Source organism: Lemur catta, chromosome 11 (genome assembly GCF_020740605.2).
Source record: "Lemur catta isolate mLemCat1 chromosome 11, mLemCat1.pri, whole genome shotgun sequence".
Lineage (NCBI taxonomy): Eukaryota > Metazoa > Chordata > Mammalia > Primates > Lemuridae > Lemur > Lemur catta.
In genome coordinates, this window is record NC_059138.1 from 82,569,091 (window position 1) to 82,589,108 (window position 20,018).

A 20,018-nucleotide genomic window follows, 5' to 3' on the forward strand; every position below is an offset into this window, starting at 1 on the left:
ATAATTATTACCTATTGTTTATTATTAGACACAAGGCTAGGTGCTTTATAAGAATTGCCCAGACACTGCAAAGTTAGATGTTAATTTGTATATGTTTGTCCAGTATTAAAGATGACCCCACTAGTTACAATTCTATGGTTCCATAAAGCATTTACCAGTTTTGTATCTATTGGCAAATTCATTTCAGCATTCCTTTGACTGACTATAAATATCTGTCCTTTGAACCAGCCTTATCATCTTGCTGGCTCCCTCATTAATTAATGAGATGAATAAAATCTTTGACATGTGTTCATTCTAAAAAAAAAAAAAGAATTTATTAAAATACAGAAAATGTGAAAACATTTTGAAATTGCTGTTTTAAAATGATTTTAAATTTTTCCTTTTAACAACAAGAGTCAACATCTTAATCTAATTTCTGATTCATAACAGCAATTTCAGTTCTAGACTCTAGTCTCTTAATAATTAGGGTCACTGAATCTCATTTAGTTTCATCATGAATCCTAATAGAGGAAGAAAATTCATTATGAAAGCATACAATTTTATTGGAAAATAAGGTTTGTGCTATAATCACAGTGATATGCAACATGAATCTCCTCTTAAATTTCTGTTTACAGATTTTCCTTCTGTTAACTTAGCCCTGTGGGAATGCCTTACTTTTGTTTAAAACCACACGGATCAGTGATATGGCATAGTAATTTAGAATGGCTCTCTTTTTTATTTGTTCCATATGTGTACATTAAAGAAATTATTTAAAGAAAGTATTTAAATTAATGTATATTTTAAAGGAGTCAGGTGTTGTCAAAACTGACAGCTGTGTAATGAGAGGTGAATAAGAAATCCATTTTTTAACAGGAAGCATAGCAGCAGTTCTGTGGGGGTACACCTAAAAATTATTTTAACATCAGCACAAAGTCAAGGTATTCAGTGCTTTGGCCACTAATCTCACTTTGTAGCTTTACGTGAGGGAAGTCATGGGGCAGAGCTGTGGTGGGGGTTGGTGGAGCACACGGCTCACTTCCTCCGTTTCTTCTGGGAAATGGAAATGAAGTGGGCTGCCCCAGTTCTTGCTTTCAGAAGGAATCTGTTTACATCTGCGTGCAACACGTTATAAGTGAAAAATCACCAGGACTACCAATTTAGAAATGTGTTTTTATCCTCATACTGGTTGCCCCAATAGTAAAATTAGAAGAGAGAATGTAGATGGTTTTAAGAGGTGTATCATGAGTTTTTTAGTACTTTTTTTTTCAGTGTCCAGTTTCCAATTCTGTTTTGAATAGTCAATCCTGACCTGAGTTTTTCATTACACACTGTACCCTTCACTGTCTTTTGTTTTCTCTTTGTAAATCTCTAATCACTGAAATCCACTGTTTTTTTTTACACCTCTATACATTTACTGAGCACAATTCTGATTCAGGTGTTGCAAGCTCCACAAAACCATATGGGATTTGAAGTTTAGCTGAGGAGACATGGCACATATCTTTTATTGCCTTGTAATGTTAGCCTTTAAAAGAAGAAATGAAATGTCATAAAGGGTGCTTAGGCCATTAGAAGAGAATGGGGACAGCCAGCTGTTCTCTGCAATCATAACAGTAACCAAGGAACTTTGCCTTCCTATATGACTTCTGCCTTATCAGCCACTTTCCCTCCTTGCTCCAGGGAGCCCACTGGCACCATCCCAGCCCAGAGTGCAGGGCCTGGGTGAGCCCAGAGAAGCTTAACCCCACCTTGGTTCATTTTCCTTCTGGAAGATCTTAGGGTAGCTGATCTCTGTTGGGTCAGCTGAAGGGATGGTTTTGATTCTGTCCAGGGCCTCTCTTGGTCTACCTTTGACTAGACTGATTTCCCATGTTGGACCTGGTATTAGCCATGGCTTGAGTTCCCTGAGGACTCTGTTCTCTCTCCAGACTCCCCCCCCCAGATTCTTTAGATTGATATGAACAGGGATCAAAGTGGCAGGGGAAGGGAAGTTGGTTTTCTTTTTAGCTGTTGATACTTTGAGATTGCGTTTCAAAAAGGCTTTTGTCAGTGCTTATTGCCTGTTTTCTTATTATTTCTCACTGGTGTACTAAAAAGTGTCAGATCACTTCTTATTTGACCTAGAGCTATCATGACCAGCTCTGTAACTTTAGGCAAGACATCTAATAAGTTCTCTGGTCCTCGGTTTCTCAGTCATTTCACTGAACCAATACTGGTCTTGCCTTCCTCTTGGGTTCAAATGAAGATCAAGTGGAAAGATGTATATAGCAGCCCCTTAGGAGTTATAAACATCTACACAACTATAGGTTATGGAATTTATTATTATAAGAACTGAAATGAATTTAACATAGAAAAAAAATGTTGGTTACTGTTTTCTCACTGTGTTACATTTAAGTTTCAGATACTTATTACCCCAGTGATTCCGATTCTGATTCTGTCATCCCACTGTCACTCTGTTATATAAACTGTGATGACCAAGGGTGACAGAAATTCAGATGAGGGAGATCAGTGGGTTGGAACTATCTGAGGGAGCGAGCAGAGGAGATGGACTGTGAACTGGGTTTGGAAGGATGGGTGGGTGGCACTTGGGACGGAAAGATGATCTGGCACGATCAGGGAAGGAGGATCTCCACAATGTGCGAGCGTTGGAGAGAGGGTTTGGAGATGAGGGTGAGCAGAAGTACTGAGGCAGAGTGTGCTTGTGCATGGGTGTGTTAGGCACGTGTGTGTTTGGAGGGGACATTGACAGGCTGAGAAAACACTAGTGTGGCTAGAAAGTAAGGTGCCTATAGGAAGTGGAATTGCATAGGTAGGCTGGTGCTCGATTATTAAAGTTATTAAAAGGTGTATATTAATAGAAGTGTTTGGATTTACTGCAATGGTGAGCTGTTATAGGTTCTGGAGCAGATAGGAAAACACGGTTTTGAGATCATCCAGGAGTCAGTGACTTGCAGTCGACATCACAGCCTCCTTGATGAGTCCAGCTGGGTGTCTGACTTAACATGCTCCCCCCAACACGTACCTGCTTTCCCCCTTCTTTTTCAGCAAACAAAGCCAGATGCTCAGGCCAGAAATGAAGACTCATCCTTGATTGATTTGCTTATTTGTTTTGTATTTTTCATGTCCTATATCCAGTCTAAAAGTAAGTCCTGTCAAATATACCTCTAAAATATATTGTAAATGTGACCGCTTCTCTCCTTTTCTGCTGTTACCATCCTTGACCAAGCCCATGTCATCACTCACGCAAACTGCTGCATTACGTTCCCGGCTGTTTTGCCTGGTCTACTCTTACCCTACAATCCATTCTCCCCATAGTAGCCAGACCAACCTATGAAAAACATGTCAGATCATGTCACTTTCTATTAAAAACCCTTACTGGCTTGCTAGAGCGCTTAGAATAAAATCCAAATGTCGTAACTTGGCTTGCACAGCTCCCAGGAGCCTCTCCAGACTTCCTTCCCACCCTCTGTTCCATCAGCCACATTTGTCTCCTCCTGTTCCCCGACTGGAACAAGCTCCTTTCTGTCTTGGGACCTTTCTACTAGTTGTTTGCTCTATATGAAATGATTCATGTCCTGTATCTTTTTGTAGATTCTGTCTTCTTACTGCTGGTATCATTTTAAATGTCACCACGATTCTATTACACTATCCTTCTTCTGTTCTCTATGTAGCACTTCTTTTCTTATTTGTCATCTCCCTTGCCTTGCTAGAATGTAAGTTCCATGAAGACAAAGGAATATTGTTTTGTTTCCCAAAGCATTTCCTGTATTTAGAACAGTGCCTGGCACTTAGTAGGTGCTCAGAAAATATTTTGGTTAAGGGATAAAGATCATTGTGGCAGTGGTGTGCGGGCTGGACTAAACTAGGGACAAACTGGCATCAGAGCACTAACTCAGAAGCTGTTGTAGGAACGCCATGGGAGGTGGTGGGAATAGGAAGGGAGGGGATAACCTGAGAGACATACTAAGTATCAGAAGACTTTGTTCATAGGCTGATTTTATCATCCCAATGTCAAAGGTGACTAAGGTTTCTAATGATGAAATCTAGAAGAGCAGTACCAGAAAGAAGCAGGATTGAGAAGAGATTTTGTGTGAAAGTAAAGATAGTCTATTTAAGACACCTTGAGCTAGAGATAAAAATTTTGAAATAAGGATTTAGAGTACAAATTAGGACACAAGATATAAATGTTAGATATCTCTATTTAAAGGCAACACAAAATCAGAGTCTTTTAAACTTTGCAGATACCAGAGAAAAGCTTTTTCTGGGAGCTCTTTCCTGCAAAACCATATTGGCAGTTTTGACTCCTGTTCTCTCAGGAATGGAAACGGGAGGTCTCTGTGTGGTAGAGAACTCCTGTTTGCCACTTGGAATAATCACTCTTTTAATATTATGGATATTGGTAAGTTTCCTTAGTCTGTAGAGACAGTGATGAGACTAGATGATTGATTGGCTTTTAATAATTACTTCTACTTGCTCCTAGGTTTTCAATTCTGTCTATTTGTACAGATCTGTAGCCAAGGACGTCTAAAGCCAATATGTGCTATTACACAAAAATCTAGCCCTTCTTAAGGGATTTTAAGGTACAGAATAATGCTTATGGTACGCTTTCATTTGTATAACAAATACAAATACTTGAAAATATAGCTAAGCCAGGAACACCTTTTCCTTATGGCAACTTTTATTCTAATTTGAACCTTTCAAAGATGTTCCTTATTAATTTTATTTCCTTCTTATCCAGGTCTCTGGTTAGTTGCCCTTTTATCCTTTTTCAGACCCTCTGCATTTGTTTGCCAGGACTGTGTTCCAAATTGGAAACTTGAATTTACTGTGGCACATCATCTTCCCTTGGATCAGCCCCTGATAGTTGCAGGATGCCTGCTTGGCTGCTGCATTGGCCGCCTGGCATAGGTCCTCCTAAAGATTTTTGTATAAAACATTCTCGATAGTTTAATTTGTAGAATTTTGCCCTTGTTAATTTAAAATTTATTTTGACAGACTTGGGAGAGGGCAGAAAGCTTATCAGGTTTGATTTCCATCATTTAGTATAATGTTCTCACATATGTTTTGGGTCTAATCTGTCTCTTATTTTGTTATCTATTCAAGTTAAATATATATATATACACACACATACATATATATATATATTTAAATTGATAAGAGTGCTGAATTTTAAAATTCCAGGGGCAAATGAAAACAAGAAATCACAGAGAACTTCTACGCTTCTGTCCCATGTCATGGCAACCGCCATCACTGATGTTTGCCACGAGCTCAGGAGGCCCGAGGCCTTCCAAGACCTAAGACTGTGGAAGGTGACTAGAAAGTGAGGGAGGCCTGGATAGAGGGTGAACTGCTTTCTTTAAAATACACATTTGTATGATGGGAGACTTTATCTTAAAAGGGAAGAAATAACTTTACTTAACATTTTAGTTTGCCAAAATATGAACTACAAAAGCCATTATTTTTATTATAGTTTATATTTGTCAAATGAATAAATTCAGAATTGAAGAAGGGAGATGTGCTATTCAGCCCTTTTCTATTAAAATCATGAGGAATCTTTTCTTCCACATTTTAACATTTCTGGGTTTTGAGAAGATAATAGGAAACCTTACTCTTATTTTATTTTCACACATAAATCTGTCCTCATTTTTGCTTCCTCCTCTCCTTTCTAGGTGAATGGAGGCATTGAAAACACATTAGAGAGGGAGGTGGTGCAGTATGACTACTACTCTTCTTATTTTGATATCTTTGTAAGTATTTTTCATTTTATATTTCATTTCAAATACAATGAAACTGAAACCAAAAGGCAAATTTTCTCTAAATAGACTTCAAATTCTGTGCCATTTTTCCCCTCCCTTGAACATTGACCATATTTCCTTTTCCTTTAATTCCCCACCCATTCAGTGCTCTCTCTCTCTCTCTCTCACTAAGGAATCGCCTGATCATTTCAAAGGATAAGATCAATGACAGACAAGAGAGGGCAGCAGAAGGCGCCATTCCCATTTTCTTGGTGTAGATAGAGCCTTACTTCTTCCAAATGTCTGAAATAGAGCTCATTGACATACCCTCATCACTGCAAGGAAAATTCACCTACTTACATAACAGCATGATGAAAATCCTGTCCCTGTTTTGCCTTTTTCTTTTGTTGATAATGGGAAATTAATGTGAAACCTTATTTGGTATCAACGTTAAGTTCTAGGGCAGGGATTCCCAAATGCTGGTCTACAGACCAGTGCTAGTCTGTAGGAGTCTCCAGCTAAATCAGAATAATGGAGACTGTCTGACAAATTCTTCATAAAGCCAAATTACTTTCTTTTTGTATATATTTTGAATAATGTCTCTTTCTTTTTTCTTTTTTTAGCTTTTGGCAGTTTTTCGATTTAAAGTGTTAATACTTGCATATGCTGTGTGCAGACTGCGCCATTGGTGGGCAATAGCGGTGAGTACGCCTGGATGAGTGGATCCGCGGCTCCAGTGCTGGTGGCCAGCGCCTGCTCCCTGAGCTGGGAGACGTGCTTCTCATCTGGGTGGAATTCCACCAGCTTGTCTTGAGTCACCTTCCTCTGCTCTTGAGTAGCTTTGACACTGCAAGACTTCTTCCCAGTGCTAATGAGTAACTAGCTTTGTCTCTGTGGATGCAGGGCCAAAAGAGGAAGCTAGAGGTCCAACAGTAGTTACTGACCAGCACCAACCCACCCCACCTCATTTTGCAAATCAGAGATGCGAGCAGTACCTCTGTTAATAGAGGTATTTGGAAAATTTTTTGTTTGGTTGAAACTGCTTAGTGATTTTTTTACTAATTTCACTTCTGCTTGTTTTGGTAATTGCCTTCCCCCATGCTGTATTTACCCTCCCTCCAGTCTTGGAGGGGAAGGCTCCCAGTCTCCTTTCTGTTGTTGCCTTATGGCTCTTCGAGGGCCGTGACCTTTTTACTCATCTGTTTCCTTGCGTCTATCACAGAGCTTTGATCCCCTCGATAAATATTTAGAGATTGAAAAAAGAATTACAAGTAATTCTGCCTGAATTATTTTTGCCATTCCCACAGACATCTGAATACTCACCTTGTTTATAGCTCTACCAGGGCAATTATATGAGGGAGGAGGGAATGTAGAGTTCTGCAGACAAGAGAGAACTGCTCAGGAATAACATGGAGTCCTATGATTAGAGAGTGAGACCTTAGTCTGTGTGGGCCGGGCTCCAGCCTGTCCTGCGGGGAATGGGCGTTGTACTGCTCCCCTGCGTCCACCAGGGGGCCACGTCTGCCTGCGCTGTCTCTTCTGAGCATTCACAGATTCCCCGGGCTCCCCCGAGGTCAGACCATGTGTCAATCTGGAGTCTCATTTCAGGGATGGAGCCTGACATTCTTTGCCAGACTTGACTCCCTTTCCTGAATACTCTTTTGCAGATACAACAATAACTGTGATGATTATACCTTCCCATTTTTCTACAACAATTTTCCATTTGGGACAATTTTTTAAACTACTTGGTTATCTGTTTTTACAGTATTGTTTCATAGTTTATCAATGAAATCTTTATTTTTTGGTTGAAAGATTTTCAAAGTACCTCTTTTTCTAAGAGTGTGTTATTGTAATAATAATATTATTTTATGGTACTTAATCTTGCCAAGAAGCCATTAGAAAGGTTGACATCATTGCCAACATCTGAATTTCTTCTCTTCCAGAACTCCTGATAGTCAGGGTGCTTCAGAGTCTCCATAACGCATACTAGTTTTTGTCAGAGCATCCATTTCAATGTTTGTTTTGGAAAAGTGGCTGATGTAGTTATTTAATGAGAGTTACAAGAAAGTATCTACAATATCTGCTTTCAAATTGTCTGAAGAGTAGATCTGTTCAGTAAATCCATTTTTTGTTTGTTTGTTTCTGATGCTTATTTTTAAAAATATTTGCAGAGAGAGTCTAGAGGCTGGAAGGCAGGAAAAGTCAGCTGGTATCCCAAGAGCACTAAGTATCAGCCTGTAAAGTTAATTTGTGTCAGAATGTAAGATGCCTCCTCTTCCAAGTGTGGCACTCTGGCTGGGGTGTATAAATAGGTAACTCTGTTAATATTTACTGAGCAAGATACTTGATGTTCCCTGGCCTCAGTCAAGCTACTATTGGCATTCACTTTGGTAAGGTTTCACCATGCTAAAAATGCTAGTTGGAGGAGGTTGTGGCAAGGCTCGGGTGCTGTGGTGTCTGGGCTTCACAATCCCTGGGGAGAGCCCTACCTACATATTTCACTGACCTCTTCTTCTATGTGATTATACAGGCTTTGGATATTATAAATTCTGATGGATAAAACAAAGTTTTCCAACACATCAGCCTACTAGAATGTGGCAGGAGGAAAACCAGAAGCAGTCATTTAGGGATTGCATGTCATGTAGAAGCCCATTTTGCCCCAGTCTGGGTACAGAGATAGAGCTAGAGTGATGTAGGAAGAAGCCAGGCCGGGCATAGGTTTTGCCCGCTCCTGGCTCAGAGAAGTCTGAGGGAGGTGCCTTCACAGTGTGAAATGTCTAATTTGAATGGTGCTGGATTATATGTCTTGCAGTTGACAACAGCAGTGACCAGTGCCTTTTTATTAGCAAAAGTGATCCTTTCAAAGGTATGACCTTCCACTTTTTCTGTGCGATTACCATCTGCAATGACTAAGCCTCATTTTACAGTGTGGATTCATAGTAACTACATTTCCCTTTCCTGGCCGCCTCTGTTCTTCCAGCTTTTCTCTCAAGGGGCTTTTGGCTATGTGCTGCCCATCATTTCATTCATCCTTGCCTGGATTGAGACATGGTTCCTGGATTTCAAAGTGTTACCTCAAGAAGCAGAAGAAGAAAACAGTAAGTTCCTCTCAAATCAGCCTCCTGAGACTGTCTGGTACCAAGCTGGAAGGAAGAGGTGTCGATGTCTTGATGTGAACGGAGCTGTAGCTGAGTAGAGTTCAGCAGCCGCGGTGTCTCCGTTCTTTAGTGGCTGCATCAGGAATCAAGAGAAGGGTTGGGTGCATGGCAGGACAGTACCAGAATATGGCTCCTTTCTCCAGCTGTTGGGCCAGGCCTCCCCTGGAAGAAAATGTGAACACTGGCAAAAAAGACATTCAAACAACAACAGAAAATGACCAACACTTCTTTCTCCCCAGACAGGTTGACCTTTTCTCCTTAACAGTAATAGTCATAGAACACTAGGCATTTTGTGCATATAAACAGAACTGTGCTGTTTAGTGGCAGAGAAAATTAAGCCAATTTTAAGTGAGCTGAGGAAGCAATTCGAAATATACGTCAGTGATTTTCCAGAGTTTCACATTGCTATCCATAGAGCAGGTGGTGGCTTTGGATGGGCTATAATTAGGACAGTTAAGTGCTTAGCGTGGGTTAATGGTGGAGTTCAGAGGAGGAAGACATCAAACCGTCTCAGCCTTTCACCATCCTCCTCTAAGTAGCTGAGTGGTGGCCAGTGTGGTGTACTCATGGGTCCCGCCAAAGCTGTATGAGTTCACTGTGTTGCTGTCAGTATCTCAGGATATTAACTAGGAAGGCCAAATGACTGAGCTTGATGGTTAATTATTGGGCTGAAATTCTTTTCCACATCATGTCCTTAATGGAAGCCCACATGCCTCACCCACCCCTCTTGGAGGTGGAATGGTCCGAGCTCATTTTAGATACTTATGCAGTTTCAAGACATGCTGTTTTTATGCCTCTGTCAATCATCTGGATCAATTTGTCCTTCCCAGTAGGAAAAGAAAATCTGTATCTTATAGAAAGTTAAGCATGATGATAAGTTCAGAACACAGCAGGAGAAAAAATAACCTTGCAATTGGCTTTATTTTGGAAAATCTCATTTACAGAGAAGAAATTTATAAGAAAAGAATTATAATTCAAGAGTAGATTTTAAAAACATGTTAATCAGACCAAGATGTGTCTTCTATTCTGTGCCCTCTGTATTATAGAAAAGGGATGGTAAAACTAAGAGAAGTATTATTTTATTGGACATAAATATCAAACAGAACTTTATTGAAAACATATCAACTATTATTAATAACATGACTGGGACTTGAATGATTATATGATTAAACCAAATTTAGAGTAACTAATAAAGCAGAATACATAATTAATGAAAACTTTAAAAGCAGCATTTATTTTCCTGGTCAGTAGCACGTATTACACATGGACCTGGCATCTGCTATTCGGCCTGGTACTTCCTCCCACTTCATCTTAACGTGAGCTCCGCCTTCAACCAAAAGAACCGTGTTGACGGCCTTTCGTGTGTTGGTATTTTGAGCTATCCACATCATGCTTCCTTCTCTTTTCTTTGTTTTTTAGTAAGCTTGTTTTCTTTGGAGACCTTTTTGTTGCACAAATATTTCTTTGTCATCTTAATTATTCTTTATGTATTTATGAAAAGCCATCCATGTATTACACTTTACATCTGGCATTTCTGTCTGTATCCAGTGCAGCCAGTAGACCATTGATACAAGCTGACCGGGTTTTTTTGTTTCACTTTGTGTTTTGCTTTTGACGTTGTTGTTGATTTTTTATAAGGAGTTAGATCCAAGGGAAAGATGCTATACATACTGAGTTAAAGAGTCTCATGAGTAAGCAGAGGCAATTTTTTAAACTATTAATACTTGGTTATCTGTCCTTACAGTATTGTTTCATAGTTTATTAATGAAACCTTTTATTTGCTGATTGAAAGGTTTTCAAAGTACCTCTTTTTCTAAACATATTTTATTGTAGTAATAATAATAATACCATTTTATCATACTTAATCTTGCCAAAAAGCTACCAGAAACATAACAACGTTGCCAATGTCAGAATTTCTTTTCTTCCAGGGCTCCTGATAGTTCAAGATGCTTCAGAGAGTGCGGCACTTTTACCCAGTGGTCTTTCTGATGGTCAGTTTTATTCCCCTCCTGAATCTGAAGCAGGTAAAAAAATTTGATTATCACATTTGTTTCTGTCCAGCATTCAAATGCTCTGTCCTCCCTCCCTATCTCTACCCACTCTATTTCTTACTATACTTAGCAAACATTTAACACACGAGGTATTAAGGATATGAAAATGAGTAAGATGCAGTCTAACATGAGACCAGTAGTAGGATGCAGAGATGTAAAATGGATGTAATGGAGTGGTGATTGGATGCTGTGATTTCTGATCTGCATCTTAGAAGACAGGCAGATAAGGGGAAGGGTCTAAATGCTCTCTTCATTACCTTTCATGCTAAACCAATCTTCCTCTGGGATTCCCCATGTCTGAGAATGGCAGCGCTGTCTGCCCACTGGCCAAAGTCACAAGCCACAACCTCGCTGCAGGCTCGTCCCTTTCTTATGGCTCATATCTCATCATTTACAAAGCTATTTCCATTCTCCCTCCTTTATTTCTTCTTCCATTATCTCATTCAAATTAATACCACTTCCTATCAGCTCCACCCTCAATTCAGCATTTCTTGCTGCAGTTTCTGCAGCAGCCTCTGACTCCCTGTCTTCAGTCTGGCTTTCCATTAGCCAGCAACCAGAGTGTTCTGTTAAAAATAATAATTGTACTTAACAACAAAAAAAACAGGCAACCTGATTAAAAAATGGGCTAAGTACTTTAATAAACATTTCTTTAAAGAAGATACACAAATGGCTAATAAGCACACGGAAAGATGCTTAGCATCAGCAATCATTAGGAAAATGCAAATGAAAATCGCAAGGAGATACTACTTCATACCCATTAGGATGACCATTATTAAAAAAAAAAAAAAAAAAAAACAGAAAATAAGTACTGGTAAGAATATGGAGAAATTGGACCCCCTGTGCATTGTGGTTATGTAAAATGGTAAAGGCTCAGTAAACAGTATGGTATTTCCTTAAAAAATTAAACATAGAGTTACCATATGACTCAACAGTTCTACCTCTGGGTATATAACCAAAAGAAATGAAAGCAGGGACTCGTACAGATATTACTATTTGTATGCCCATGCTCATAGCAGCAGTATTACAATAACCAAACAGTGCAAACAACTCAAATGGCCATCAACAGATGAACAGATAAACAAAATGTGGTATATACATCCAGTGAAATATTATTCAGCTTTAAAAGGAATGTAATTCTGACACATACTGTAACACGTATGAACCTTGAACACATTATGCTGAGTAAAATAAGCCAGACACAAAAGGACATGTATGCCTCAACTTACACGAGGCACCTAGAGAAATCAAATTCAGTGACAGGAAGTAGAATGGGGAATTCCAGGGGCTGGGGAAGTTCTGAAGATGGGTAGTGGTGATGGCTGTACAACAGCGTGGACGAACTTAATGGCACTGCATGGTGTGCTTAAAAAGAGTTAGAATGGTAAATTTTATGTTAAATATATTTTGCCACAATAAAAAAACTAAAAACATCATTTAAAAAATTACTTACACTTTGTAACTGCCAGGTGCTGTTCTAAGACCTTTACTAACATTCACTCATTTACTCCTCATATCCACTCTGTGATGTAAAAGTTTTAATATCTCTAGTGCAAGGAGGAGCAAATTGAGGCACAGGGAATTGAAGCAATTTGTTCAACGTCGCACAAACAATAAGTGTTGTACTAGGATTTGAACCTGGGCTCCAGTGCTAGAGTCCATGCTCATAACTACTAAAGTATACAGCCTTTTGGTATTTATGAAAACGCAAAACTGATCACGTCGGTTCTGTGCTCAAAAGCCTTCAGTGATATAAAGGATTAAGAAATCAATAGATCCTTAGCCTGGCAGAAAGTGCCTGTGTGAGTACTATTCCCCAGTTGTGCAGCCTCTCGCCTTGTTACTGCCTTCCTGTGTTCTGTTCATAGCTTTTCTGAAAATGTTGTGCACCAGAGCCCTCAAGCCATTGTGCACCCTGCTGTTTCTATTCTGAACATTATCTCCTCTGCTATCCTAGTCTCCACTCACACGTTCCAAAGGCTTCTACCTACTATCCCAACCTCCCTGATCACTCCCAACAATCTTAAGTAAGGTGCCCTTTGCATGTTCTTTGGGCCTTCTTCTCCCACAAGCCTGTCGTCTTGTGTTGTCTGTACTGTCTTCACCATTGACCCGGTCTGTTTCTACCACTGGTATGTAAACTTGAGTCGGAGACTACCTTATTGTATTCCAGACCTTACGCATAGCACATACTCTGAACACACACTGCGGTAAAGTAGATTCTAGGCAGGGAGAGTCATGTGAGTGATCAAAGGCACAGCAGTGCGAAATGTCCCTGTACTAGAGGAACCCCAAGTAACTTGATATTCTGGACTATTGGTGTTCTAACTGCAATGTAAAATACAAAAAGAGAGCCCAGTGAAATTCAGATGTGGATTAGCAGAAAATCTGTTTCTAAGATAGTAGAAACTAGAATTAAATATTAAACTTTTAATTACTTCATTATAAGGATTATTTCATTCAGATGTTTTATATCATAGGACTCATTCTTTAAAAAGTTATAATAATAGAATTCATACTTTCCACTTCTTTTTCTAAAACTGATACAACTTCTATCTTTTGCAATTCTTTTGTAGGACTAATAAAATATCTCATTACTAATATAGTTTCTTAATTAGTTCATCACGGCACAATAATAATGACATGAGGAATACCACCTCAAGCATTCCTAATCAAGCTTCCCTGTTTGGATCTATTGGCTTTTTGCCTGTAACTTTTACCACCACCTAGTGGTGCTCTGGGGCATAACCATTTCATTGAATTAGGAAGCTAAACAAGAACAAAAACATTTCATTGTGTTCCACTGCATAGCTGCTTTGTTTAAGACAAAAGGCAGATTAGTAGTGGGCAAAAAAGAACTGTTCAAAGTGGCTTACTTTATTTTATTATATTTTCATTGTCTGAATGCTCAATTTAGAAAAGAATTAAAGTTGAAAACTATTACTGGAATTAATTGGCTAGAAAAAGAAGACTAGTCTGTAGCAATGATTTCTAATGCCAGTAGCTAAAAACTCAGCAGTCTTTCAGTAGCTGAAGTTATAAGCTCTTGTTGCCCTGATATAGCACTGAATGCCCTAGAAGACATGAGGGCATCTGAAAAGGCCTGACTGGCCTTTTAGGTCCTTTTTTTTTTTTTTTTTTTTTTTACTTTAGCACCTAATACAGTACCTGACACACATTAGATTTATACCTATTGAAAGAAAGATGAAAAGAAGAGAGAAAGAAATTGAAGGCACCATAAATAAAAATGTTATGAGTATTTTTCCTTGTAAAGAAGCAGCATGAATTTTGGTATCACAGAGATTTGGAAAATTAGCACATTTTAGCATATGTACTTTTTTAAAAAGGATATCAAAGTGGTTTGTTTGCAGGCTTGCTTTTTGACCTCCTCACATCCTGCATCCCTGTGTATGAAGTGGAAAGAACGAGGTAGCGGGTCCTCTGTCAGATGGCTGAGTTGAAGTTGTTACATGTGGTCAGAGAGCTTAAATGAATCAGTTGTGATGCTGAGGACTGTAATTCTTCACCTCCTAAATCAAAGGAAGACTAATTTAAAATGAGGAATTGCTCAATTGCATGATATAATCTGTTCTACACAAGTCTAGATGAAGGCATTGCAGTTGTGACTTACTGCCTACCAAGAGTGACCACGCACCCTGGTTGCCTGCAGCGTGTTTGCCTTATTCCTGTTACTATTAGGACCCCTTTGATCTCTCACAAGTGTTCTTGTCGAGGTGACCAATTGTATGGTCACCCTACGGATAGTGAATAGACTTGAAACACAATTTTTTCAACCTTTTAACTGAAATTTTGAAAAATATTTTAAAAATCATTGTCAGGGATGCTGAATTAGATTCACTTTTTTAAAAAAGCTTGGTTGAGGTGTAATTTTCATGACATAAAACTCATCTATTGTGAATGTACAATTACATGATTTTTTAGTAAATTTATAGTTTTTCAATCAACAGCACAGTGTAATTCCAGACCATTTTCATCACTCGAAAAACTTCTTTCGTGCTCATTTATGGTTAATCCCCACTTCTATATCTAGTCCTCAGTAACCACTGATCTCCTTTGTATCTTGTAGCATATATCAGTAATATCTTCTTTTTTATGGCTGGATACTATTCATGTATACAGATATATACATGTATTTATCTATTCACAAGTTGATGGACATTTGGATAGTTCCCAGCTTTTGGCTGTTACAAGTAATTCAGCTATCAACATTGCATACATGTCTTTGTGTGGACGTTTATTTTTATTTTTCTTGGATAGATTTCTAAGAGAGGATTTGCTCTTGTCATGTGGCAAGTTTCTGTTTAACTTTTCAAAAAATTGCCAAACTGTTCTTCAAAGTGGCTGTACTTTTACATTCCCTCCAACAATGTGCAACAGTCCCCCCTTATCCACGGTTTCACTTTCCATGGTTTCAGTTACCCATGGTCTGAAAATATTAAATGGAAAATTCCAGAAATAATTCATAAGTTTGAAATTGTGTGTCATTCTGAGAGGCATGATGAAATCTCTCACTGTCCTGCCTTGCCCCACCCAGGACACGAAGCATCCCTTTGCCCACGTCCACGCTACGTACATTACCTGTTAGTCGCTTAGTAGCTGTCTAGGTGATCAGGTCAGCTGTTGGGGTTTTGCAGTGCTTGTGTTCAGGTGACCCTTATTTTACTTAATAATGACAAAGTAATGATGCTGGCAATTCAGATATGCCAAAGAGAAGCCATAAAGTGCCTCCTTCAACTGAAAGGTGAAAGTTCTCAATAAGGAAAGAAAAAAAATATTATGCTGAACTTTATGAAGTTCATCCTATGATGAGCTTTATCATAGGCATATATGTATGTATGTGGAAAAAACATAATATACAAGGTTCGATACTGTCCAGGGTTTCAGGCATCCACTTGGGGTCTTGGAATGTATCCCACACAGACAAGGGAGGGGCTACTGTATATGCATTTTAGTTTTTCCACAAACTCAACCAACACTTGGTATTGACTGACTTTTTTATTATAGTCAGACTAACAAGTTTCAAGAAGTGTCTGTGGTCTTAATTTGAATTTCCCTGCTGATTGATGCTGAGATCTTGTTTATTTTTCTATTATATGTTATTCATATGTCTTCTTTTGAGAAATGTCTCTTTCAAATCTTTTGCTATAGTTTTAGTTGTGCTGTATTTTTATTATTGAGTTGTAAGAGTTATTTATACATTCTAGATAAAGGTTCTTTATCATATATATGATTTACAAATATTTTCCGAGTCTGTAATTTGTCTTTTCGCTTCTCCATAGTTTTTGCAGCACAAGTTTTTAAATTTTGATTGTCTAGTTTATGAACTTGTTCTTTTATGACCATTATATTTGAGGTCATATTTAAGAACGCTTAACTGTGATATCAAGATTTTCTCCTATGTTTTCTTCTAGAAAGTTTTATACTTCTACCTTGTTCAATTAAGATTATGGTCCATTTCAAATTAATATTTATAAATGAAGTAGCTAAGGGACTAAATTCATTCTCTTGTTTTGGATATCTCATTGCCGCAGAACCAGTTCTTGACGACAACCTTTCCCAGTTAAACTGACTTGGAACATTGGTCAGAAATCAGTTTACTCTGCCAGGATGTCGGGCATATGGAAGTGGGGAGGAGGGGATAGGTGTATACATACATAATGAGTGTGATGCAGACCGTCTGGGGGAGGGACATGCTTGAATCTCTGACTCGGGGGTCGGTGGGGGGGCAAGGACAATATACATAACCTAAACATTTGTACCCCCATAATACGCTGAAATTAAAAAAAAAGTTATGAGAAAAGAGCATTATGGCTTTGAAAGATATAATAGAAATTTATAAATATTCATCAAGAATAATAGGCCGGGCACGGTGGCTCACGCCTGTAATCCTAGCACTCTGGGAGGCCGAGGCCGGTGGATTGCTCAAGGTCAGGAGTTCAAGACCAGCCTGAGCAAGAGCGAGACCCCGTCTCTACTAAAAATAGAAAGAAATTATCTGGTCAACTAAAATATATACACAGAAAAAATTAGCCGGGCATGGTGGCACATGCCTGTAGTCCCAGCTACTCGGGAGGCTGAGGCAGGAGGATCACTTAAGCCCAGGAGTTTGAGGTTGCTGTGAGCTGGGCTGACGCCACAGCACTCACTCTAGCCCGGGCAACACAGCGAGACTCTGTCTCAAAAAAAATAAAAATAAAAATAAAAAAAAAAAAAGAATAATAAAAGTTACTTTCATTTATTAATAGAATATTGGTAATTGAATTGCTTTGCTAGGTAAATGATGGTTAATAAATATAGAATAAAATACAGTGATATATAAAAATAAGTTTACCATCAATGTGCCAATTATTTTTTTTTTTAATTCTTCTTGGATTGAGTTTAGCTTGATCTTCTTTTTCTACTTTCTTGAGATGAACACTTACATGATAGATTTGAGACCTTTTTTCTTTTCTGACATAGGCATTTAAAGCCATAAATTTTCCTCTAGGGATTGCTTAAGTGACATCTCATAAATTTTGATAGGTTATACTTTCATTTTCATGCATTTCTTGGTTTTCAGCAGGTTCACAATTATCTACATGTGGATCTCTTTGTAATATCCTAATCTGTGTTCAGTTCATTAAATATGTAGATTAATATTCATCAATGAATTTGGGAAACTTGGGCCATTAATTTTTCAAGCATTTTCCTGACTTTTTTTCTTTTTCCTCCTTCTGGGATTCCTATTGTGTACACATTGGTATGCTTGATGTTATCTGGCAAGTCTCTGAGCTCTATTCAATTTTTCTTCAGTCTTTTTCAGATTAGATAATTTCTATCAGTCTATCTTCATATTAGTGGATTCTTCCTTCTGCCATCTTGAATATTTTCTTGACACCCCTTTAGAGATTATTTCATCACACTTACTAGGCTTTTCTACTCCAGAATTTCTTTTTTAAAATTTGTTCTCTTTTGTCATTTCTGTTTTCTTCTTGAGAATCTCTATTTATTGATTTATCATTGTCATACTTCCCTTTAATTGTTTTCTGTCATTCCTTGAACATATTTATAATAGTTGCTTTGATGTTTTTATCTGATAAATGTAATATTTGGAGACATTCAGATATAGTTTCTTTCAACTGTTATTTTTTCCTGAGAATGGTCACACTTTCCTTTACTTTGCATGCCTTATATTATTTGGTTGCTGTGTTGAAAAATATTTCGCTGAAAATATAGCAACTCTGGATTCTAATTTTTTTTCCCAAAAGGTTGCTCTTGTTGGTCTTTGTTTATTTGTCAACTAAATTTTCTGTGCTAAATCTGTGAAATCTGTATGCCCTGGGATGAATGGCTGCTTCTGTCTTCTCTCAGTTTTCTGTTTTATTGTTTGTTTGTTTTGTGCACAATTCTTGCTATTCTTTTTAAGCCTCGCTCTTGGGAGTCACTCATGTCTGCAGAGCTCAGTGGTAGCCAGTGATTAGACAGAGGATCTCACTCAAGCATGTGGATTACGGCTTCCATACTCAGCCAAATGGACATGTACATGGGTTGAGTAGCACATTTAGAATCTGGGCCATTTTCAGGTCTTCCCCAGCTTTTATTTTCTGCTGTGTCCTTTCACGCCCTCTCCGTGTGTGCTCAGGGCTCAGGATCACTGGCTAGCTTGGGCTCTCTTGGGTCTTCTCTGTGCGTGCACAACCTTACCCAGGCATATGCTTACCACAACAGGGACCACAGCCTCACGCTCTCAGAGCAGCTGGCCCCTTCTGCTCACCTGCTGCTGAATTTGTCACTGTAGCATCAGTGCCACTGGGCATGACTGTGACTCCCACTACAAATTAAGTGAGCTCCTTTCAACTAGGTAGCTTTGCTGCCAGTCCTCATGGTCTTCCCCTCTCTGGCAGAACCCCCATGCCCATCAAACTGAGTGTTGGGAGGTGGGGGAGGAACAGGAGCAGCTCTAGGCAAGAGCACCTCTGCTACTCCCTGAGTTTTGCAGTATTTCAACTGTGAACACAGAGAAATTTTCTGTATGCCTTAGGTCATTTCCACAGTGGTAAGATGGTTAGTTATGTCCATTTTTCCAAGATTTTTAGGTGCTTTTCAAGAGAAGCTTTATTGACCTCCTGACTTTTAAAATATGTAAAAAATATATAAAATATGTAAATTTATTTAGTCCTAAATAAAGTGACACCCTTAATTAAAATATAACAATACATATTCCCTTTTAAAATATGTAAAGAATAAAGTATTGTTATGTTTTAATTAAGGGGTTTTGCTTTATTTAGCACTCCCAGATAATTCCAAGATGCATCAACTCATTGTGGTTTAAATGCCTTTGCCCTGGCAGGTGGAAGGTGAGTTCCGGAACAGGAAGACTTGGTATGACCATCTTCCTCAGGCTTCTCTCAAGCTGAGAACAGGCAGTTTAACCACCTCATGTCTCTATGATTTACAGCACTCTAATAGGCTGGAAAGTAAAGCCTTCCAGCCACTATACCTTTATCTATTTATTTTACTACAAATTCAACCTGAACAATATGACATATATGAGGTTAAGATGTGGGACACAATCTTAAGATTCTCAGCCATTCTTTCTCCTCTACCAAATTTGTTCTTGGCTATGTTCCAGGCAGATATCCTCACAAGAAAAAAAACTCCTCTTTAAAGTGTATTATCTGACAATATTAAAGCAGCAGTTGAGGCCGGCTGCTGCTTTTATGTGTGAATTCATTACATCCCTAACCTGCTACCTTGGTCTTCTTAGAGAGCTCCTTTTCTTCTTTCCCTTCCCTGACTATGAAAATAATGCATGCCTTTTATGAAAAGTTGGAAAGAACAAGAATTAAAACTCACCTACCCATCATACTATTCAGTAACATTGGTGTGGACAGCTTAGTTTGTTTCCTTCTAGTTGTGTGTCATGTGTGTGTAAGTTCACATCACTGTGACAATACTGCCTATATTATTTATATCCTGCTTTTAAAAAGTATAATTTAAAAATTATAAAGTTAATTCAAGTTTATTATAGAAATGTTGGACTATCCAGAAAAATTTGTAAAAGTCATGTGGTTATTTTCTACTACTTACTCTCATTT

General features: G+C 38.5%; 1 protein-coding gene across 5 annotated transcripts in view; it reads left to right on the top strand.

Annotated features, from left to right (window-relative positions):
* The window catches only part of STARD3NL (STARD3 N-terminal like), a 48,005-nt gene that overhangs the window by 25,303 nt on the left and 2,684 nt on the right, over positions 1-20,018 (top strand). For 2 of the 5 annotated variants that reach the window (XM_045565556.1, XM_045565557.1), the window contains 5 exons: positions 5,646-5,723; positions 6,335-6,412; positions 8,524-8,577; positions 8,692-8,809; positions 10,798-10,893. In XM_045565556.1, the coding sequence (XP_045421512.1) occupies positions 5,646-5,723; positions 6,335-6,412; positions 8,524-8,577; positions 8,692-8,809; positions 10,798-10,893 (424 nt within the window). Of the gene's footprint in view, positions 1-3,021; positions 3,119-5,157; positions 5,286-5,645; positions 5,724-6,334; positions 6,413-8,523; positions 8,578-8,691; positions 8,810-10,797; positions 10,894-20,018 lie in introns of all 5 variants that reach the window. The other 3 variants (XM_045565554.1, XM_045565555.1, XM_045565558.1) reach the window with 3 other exon arrangements.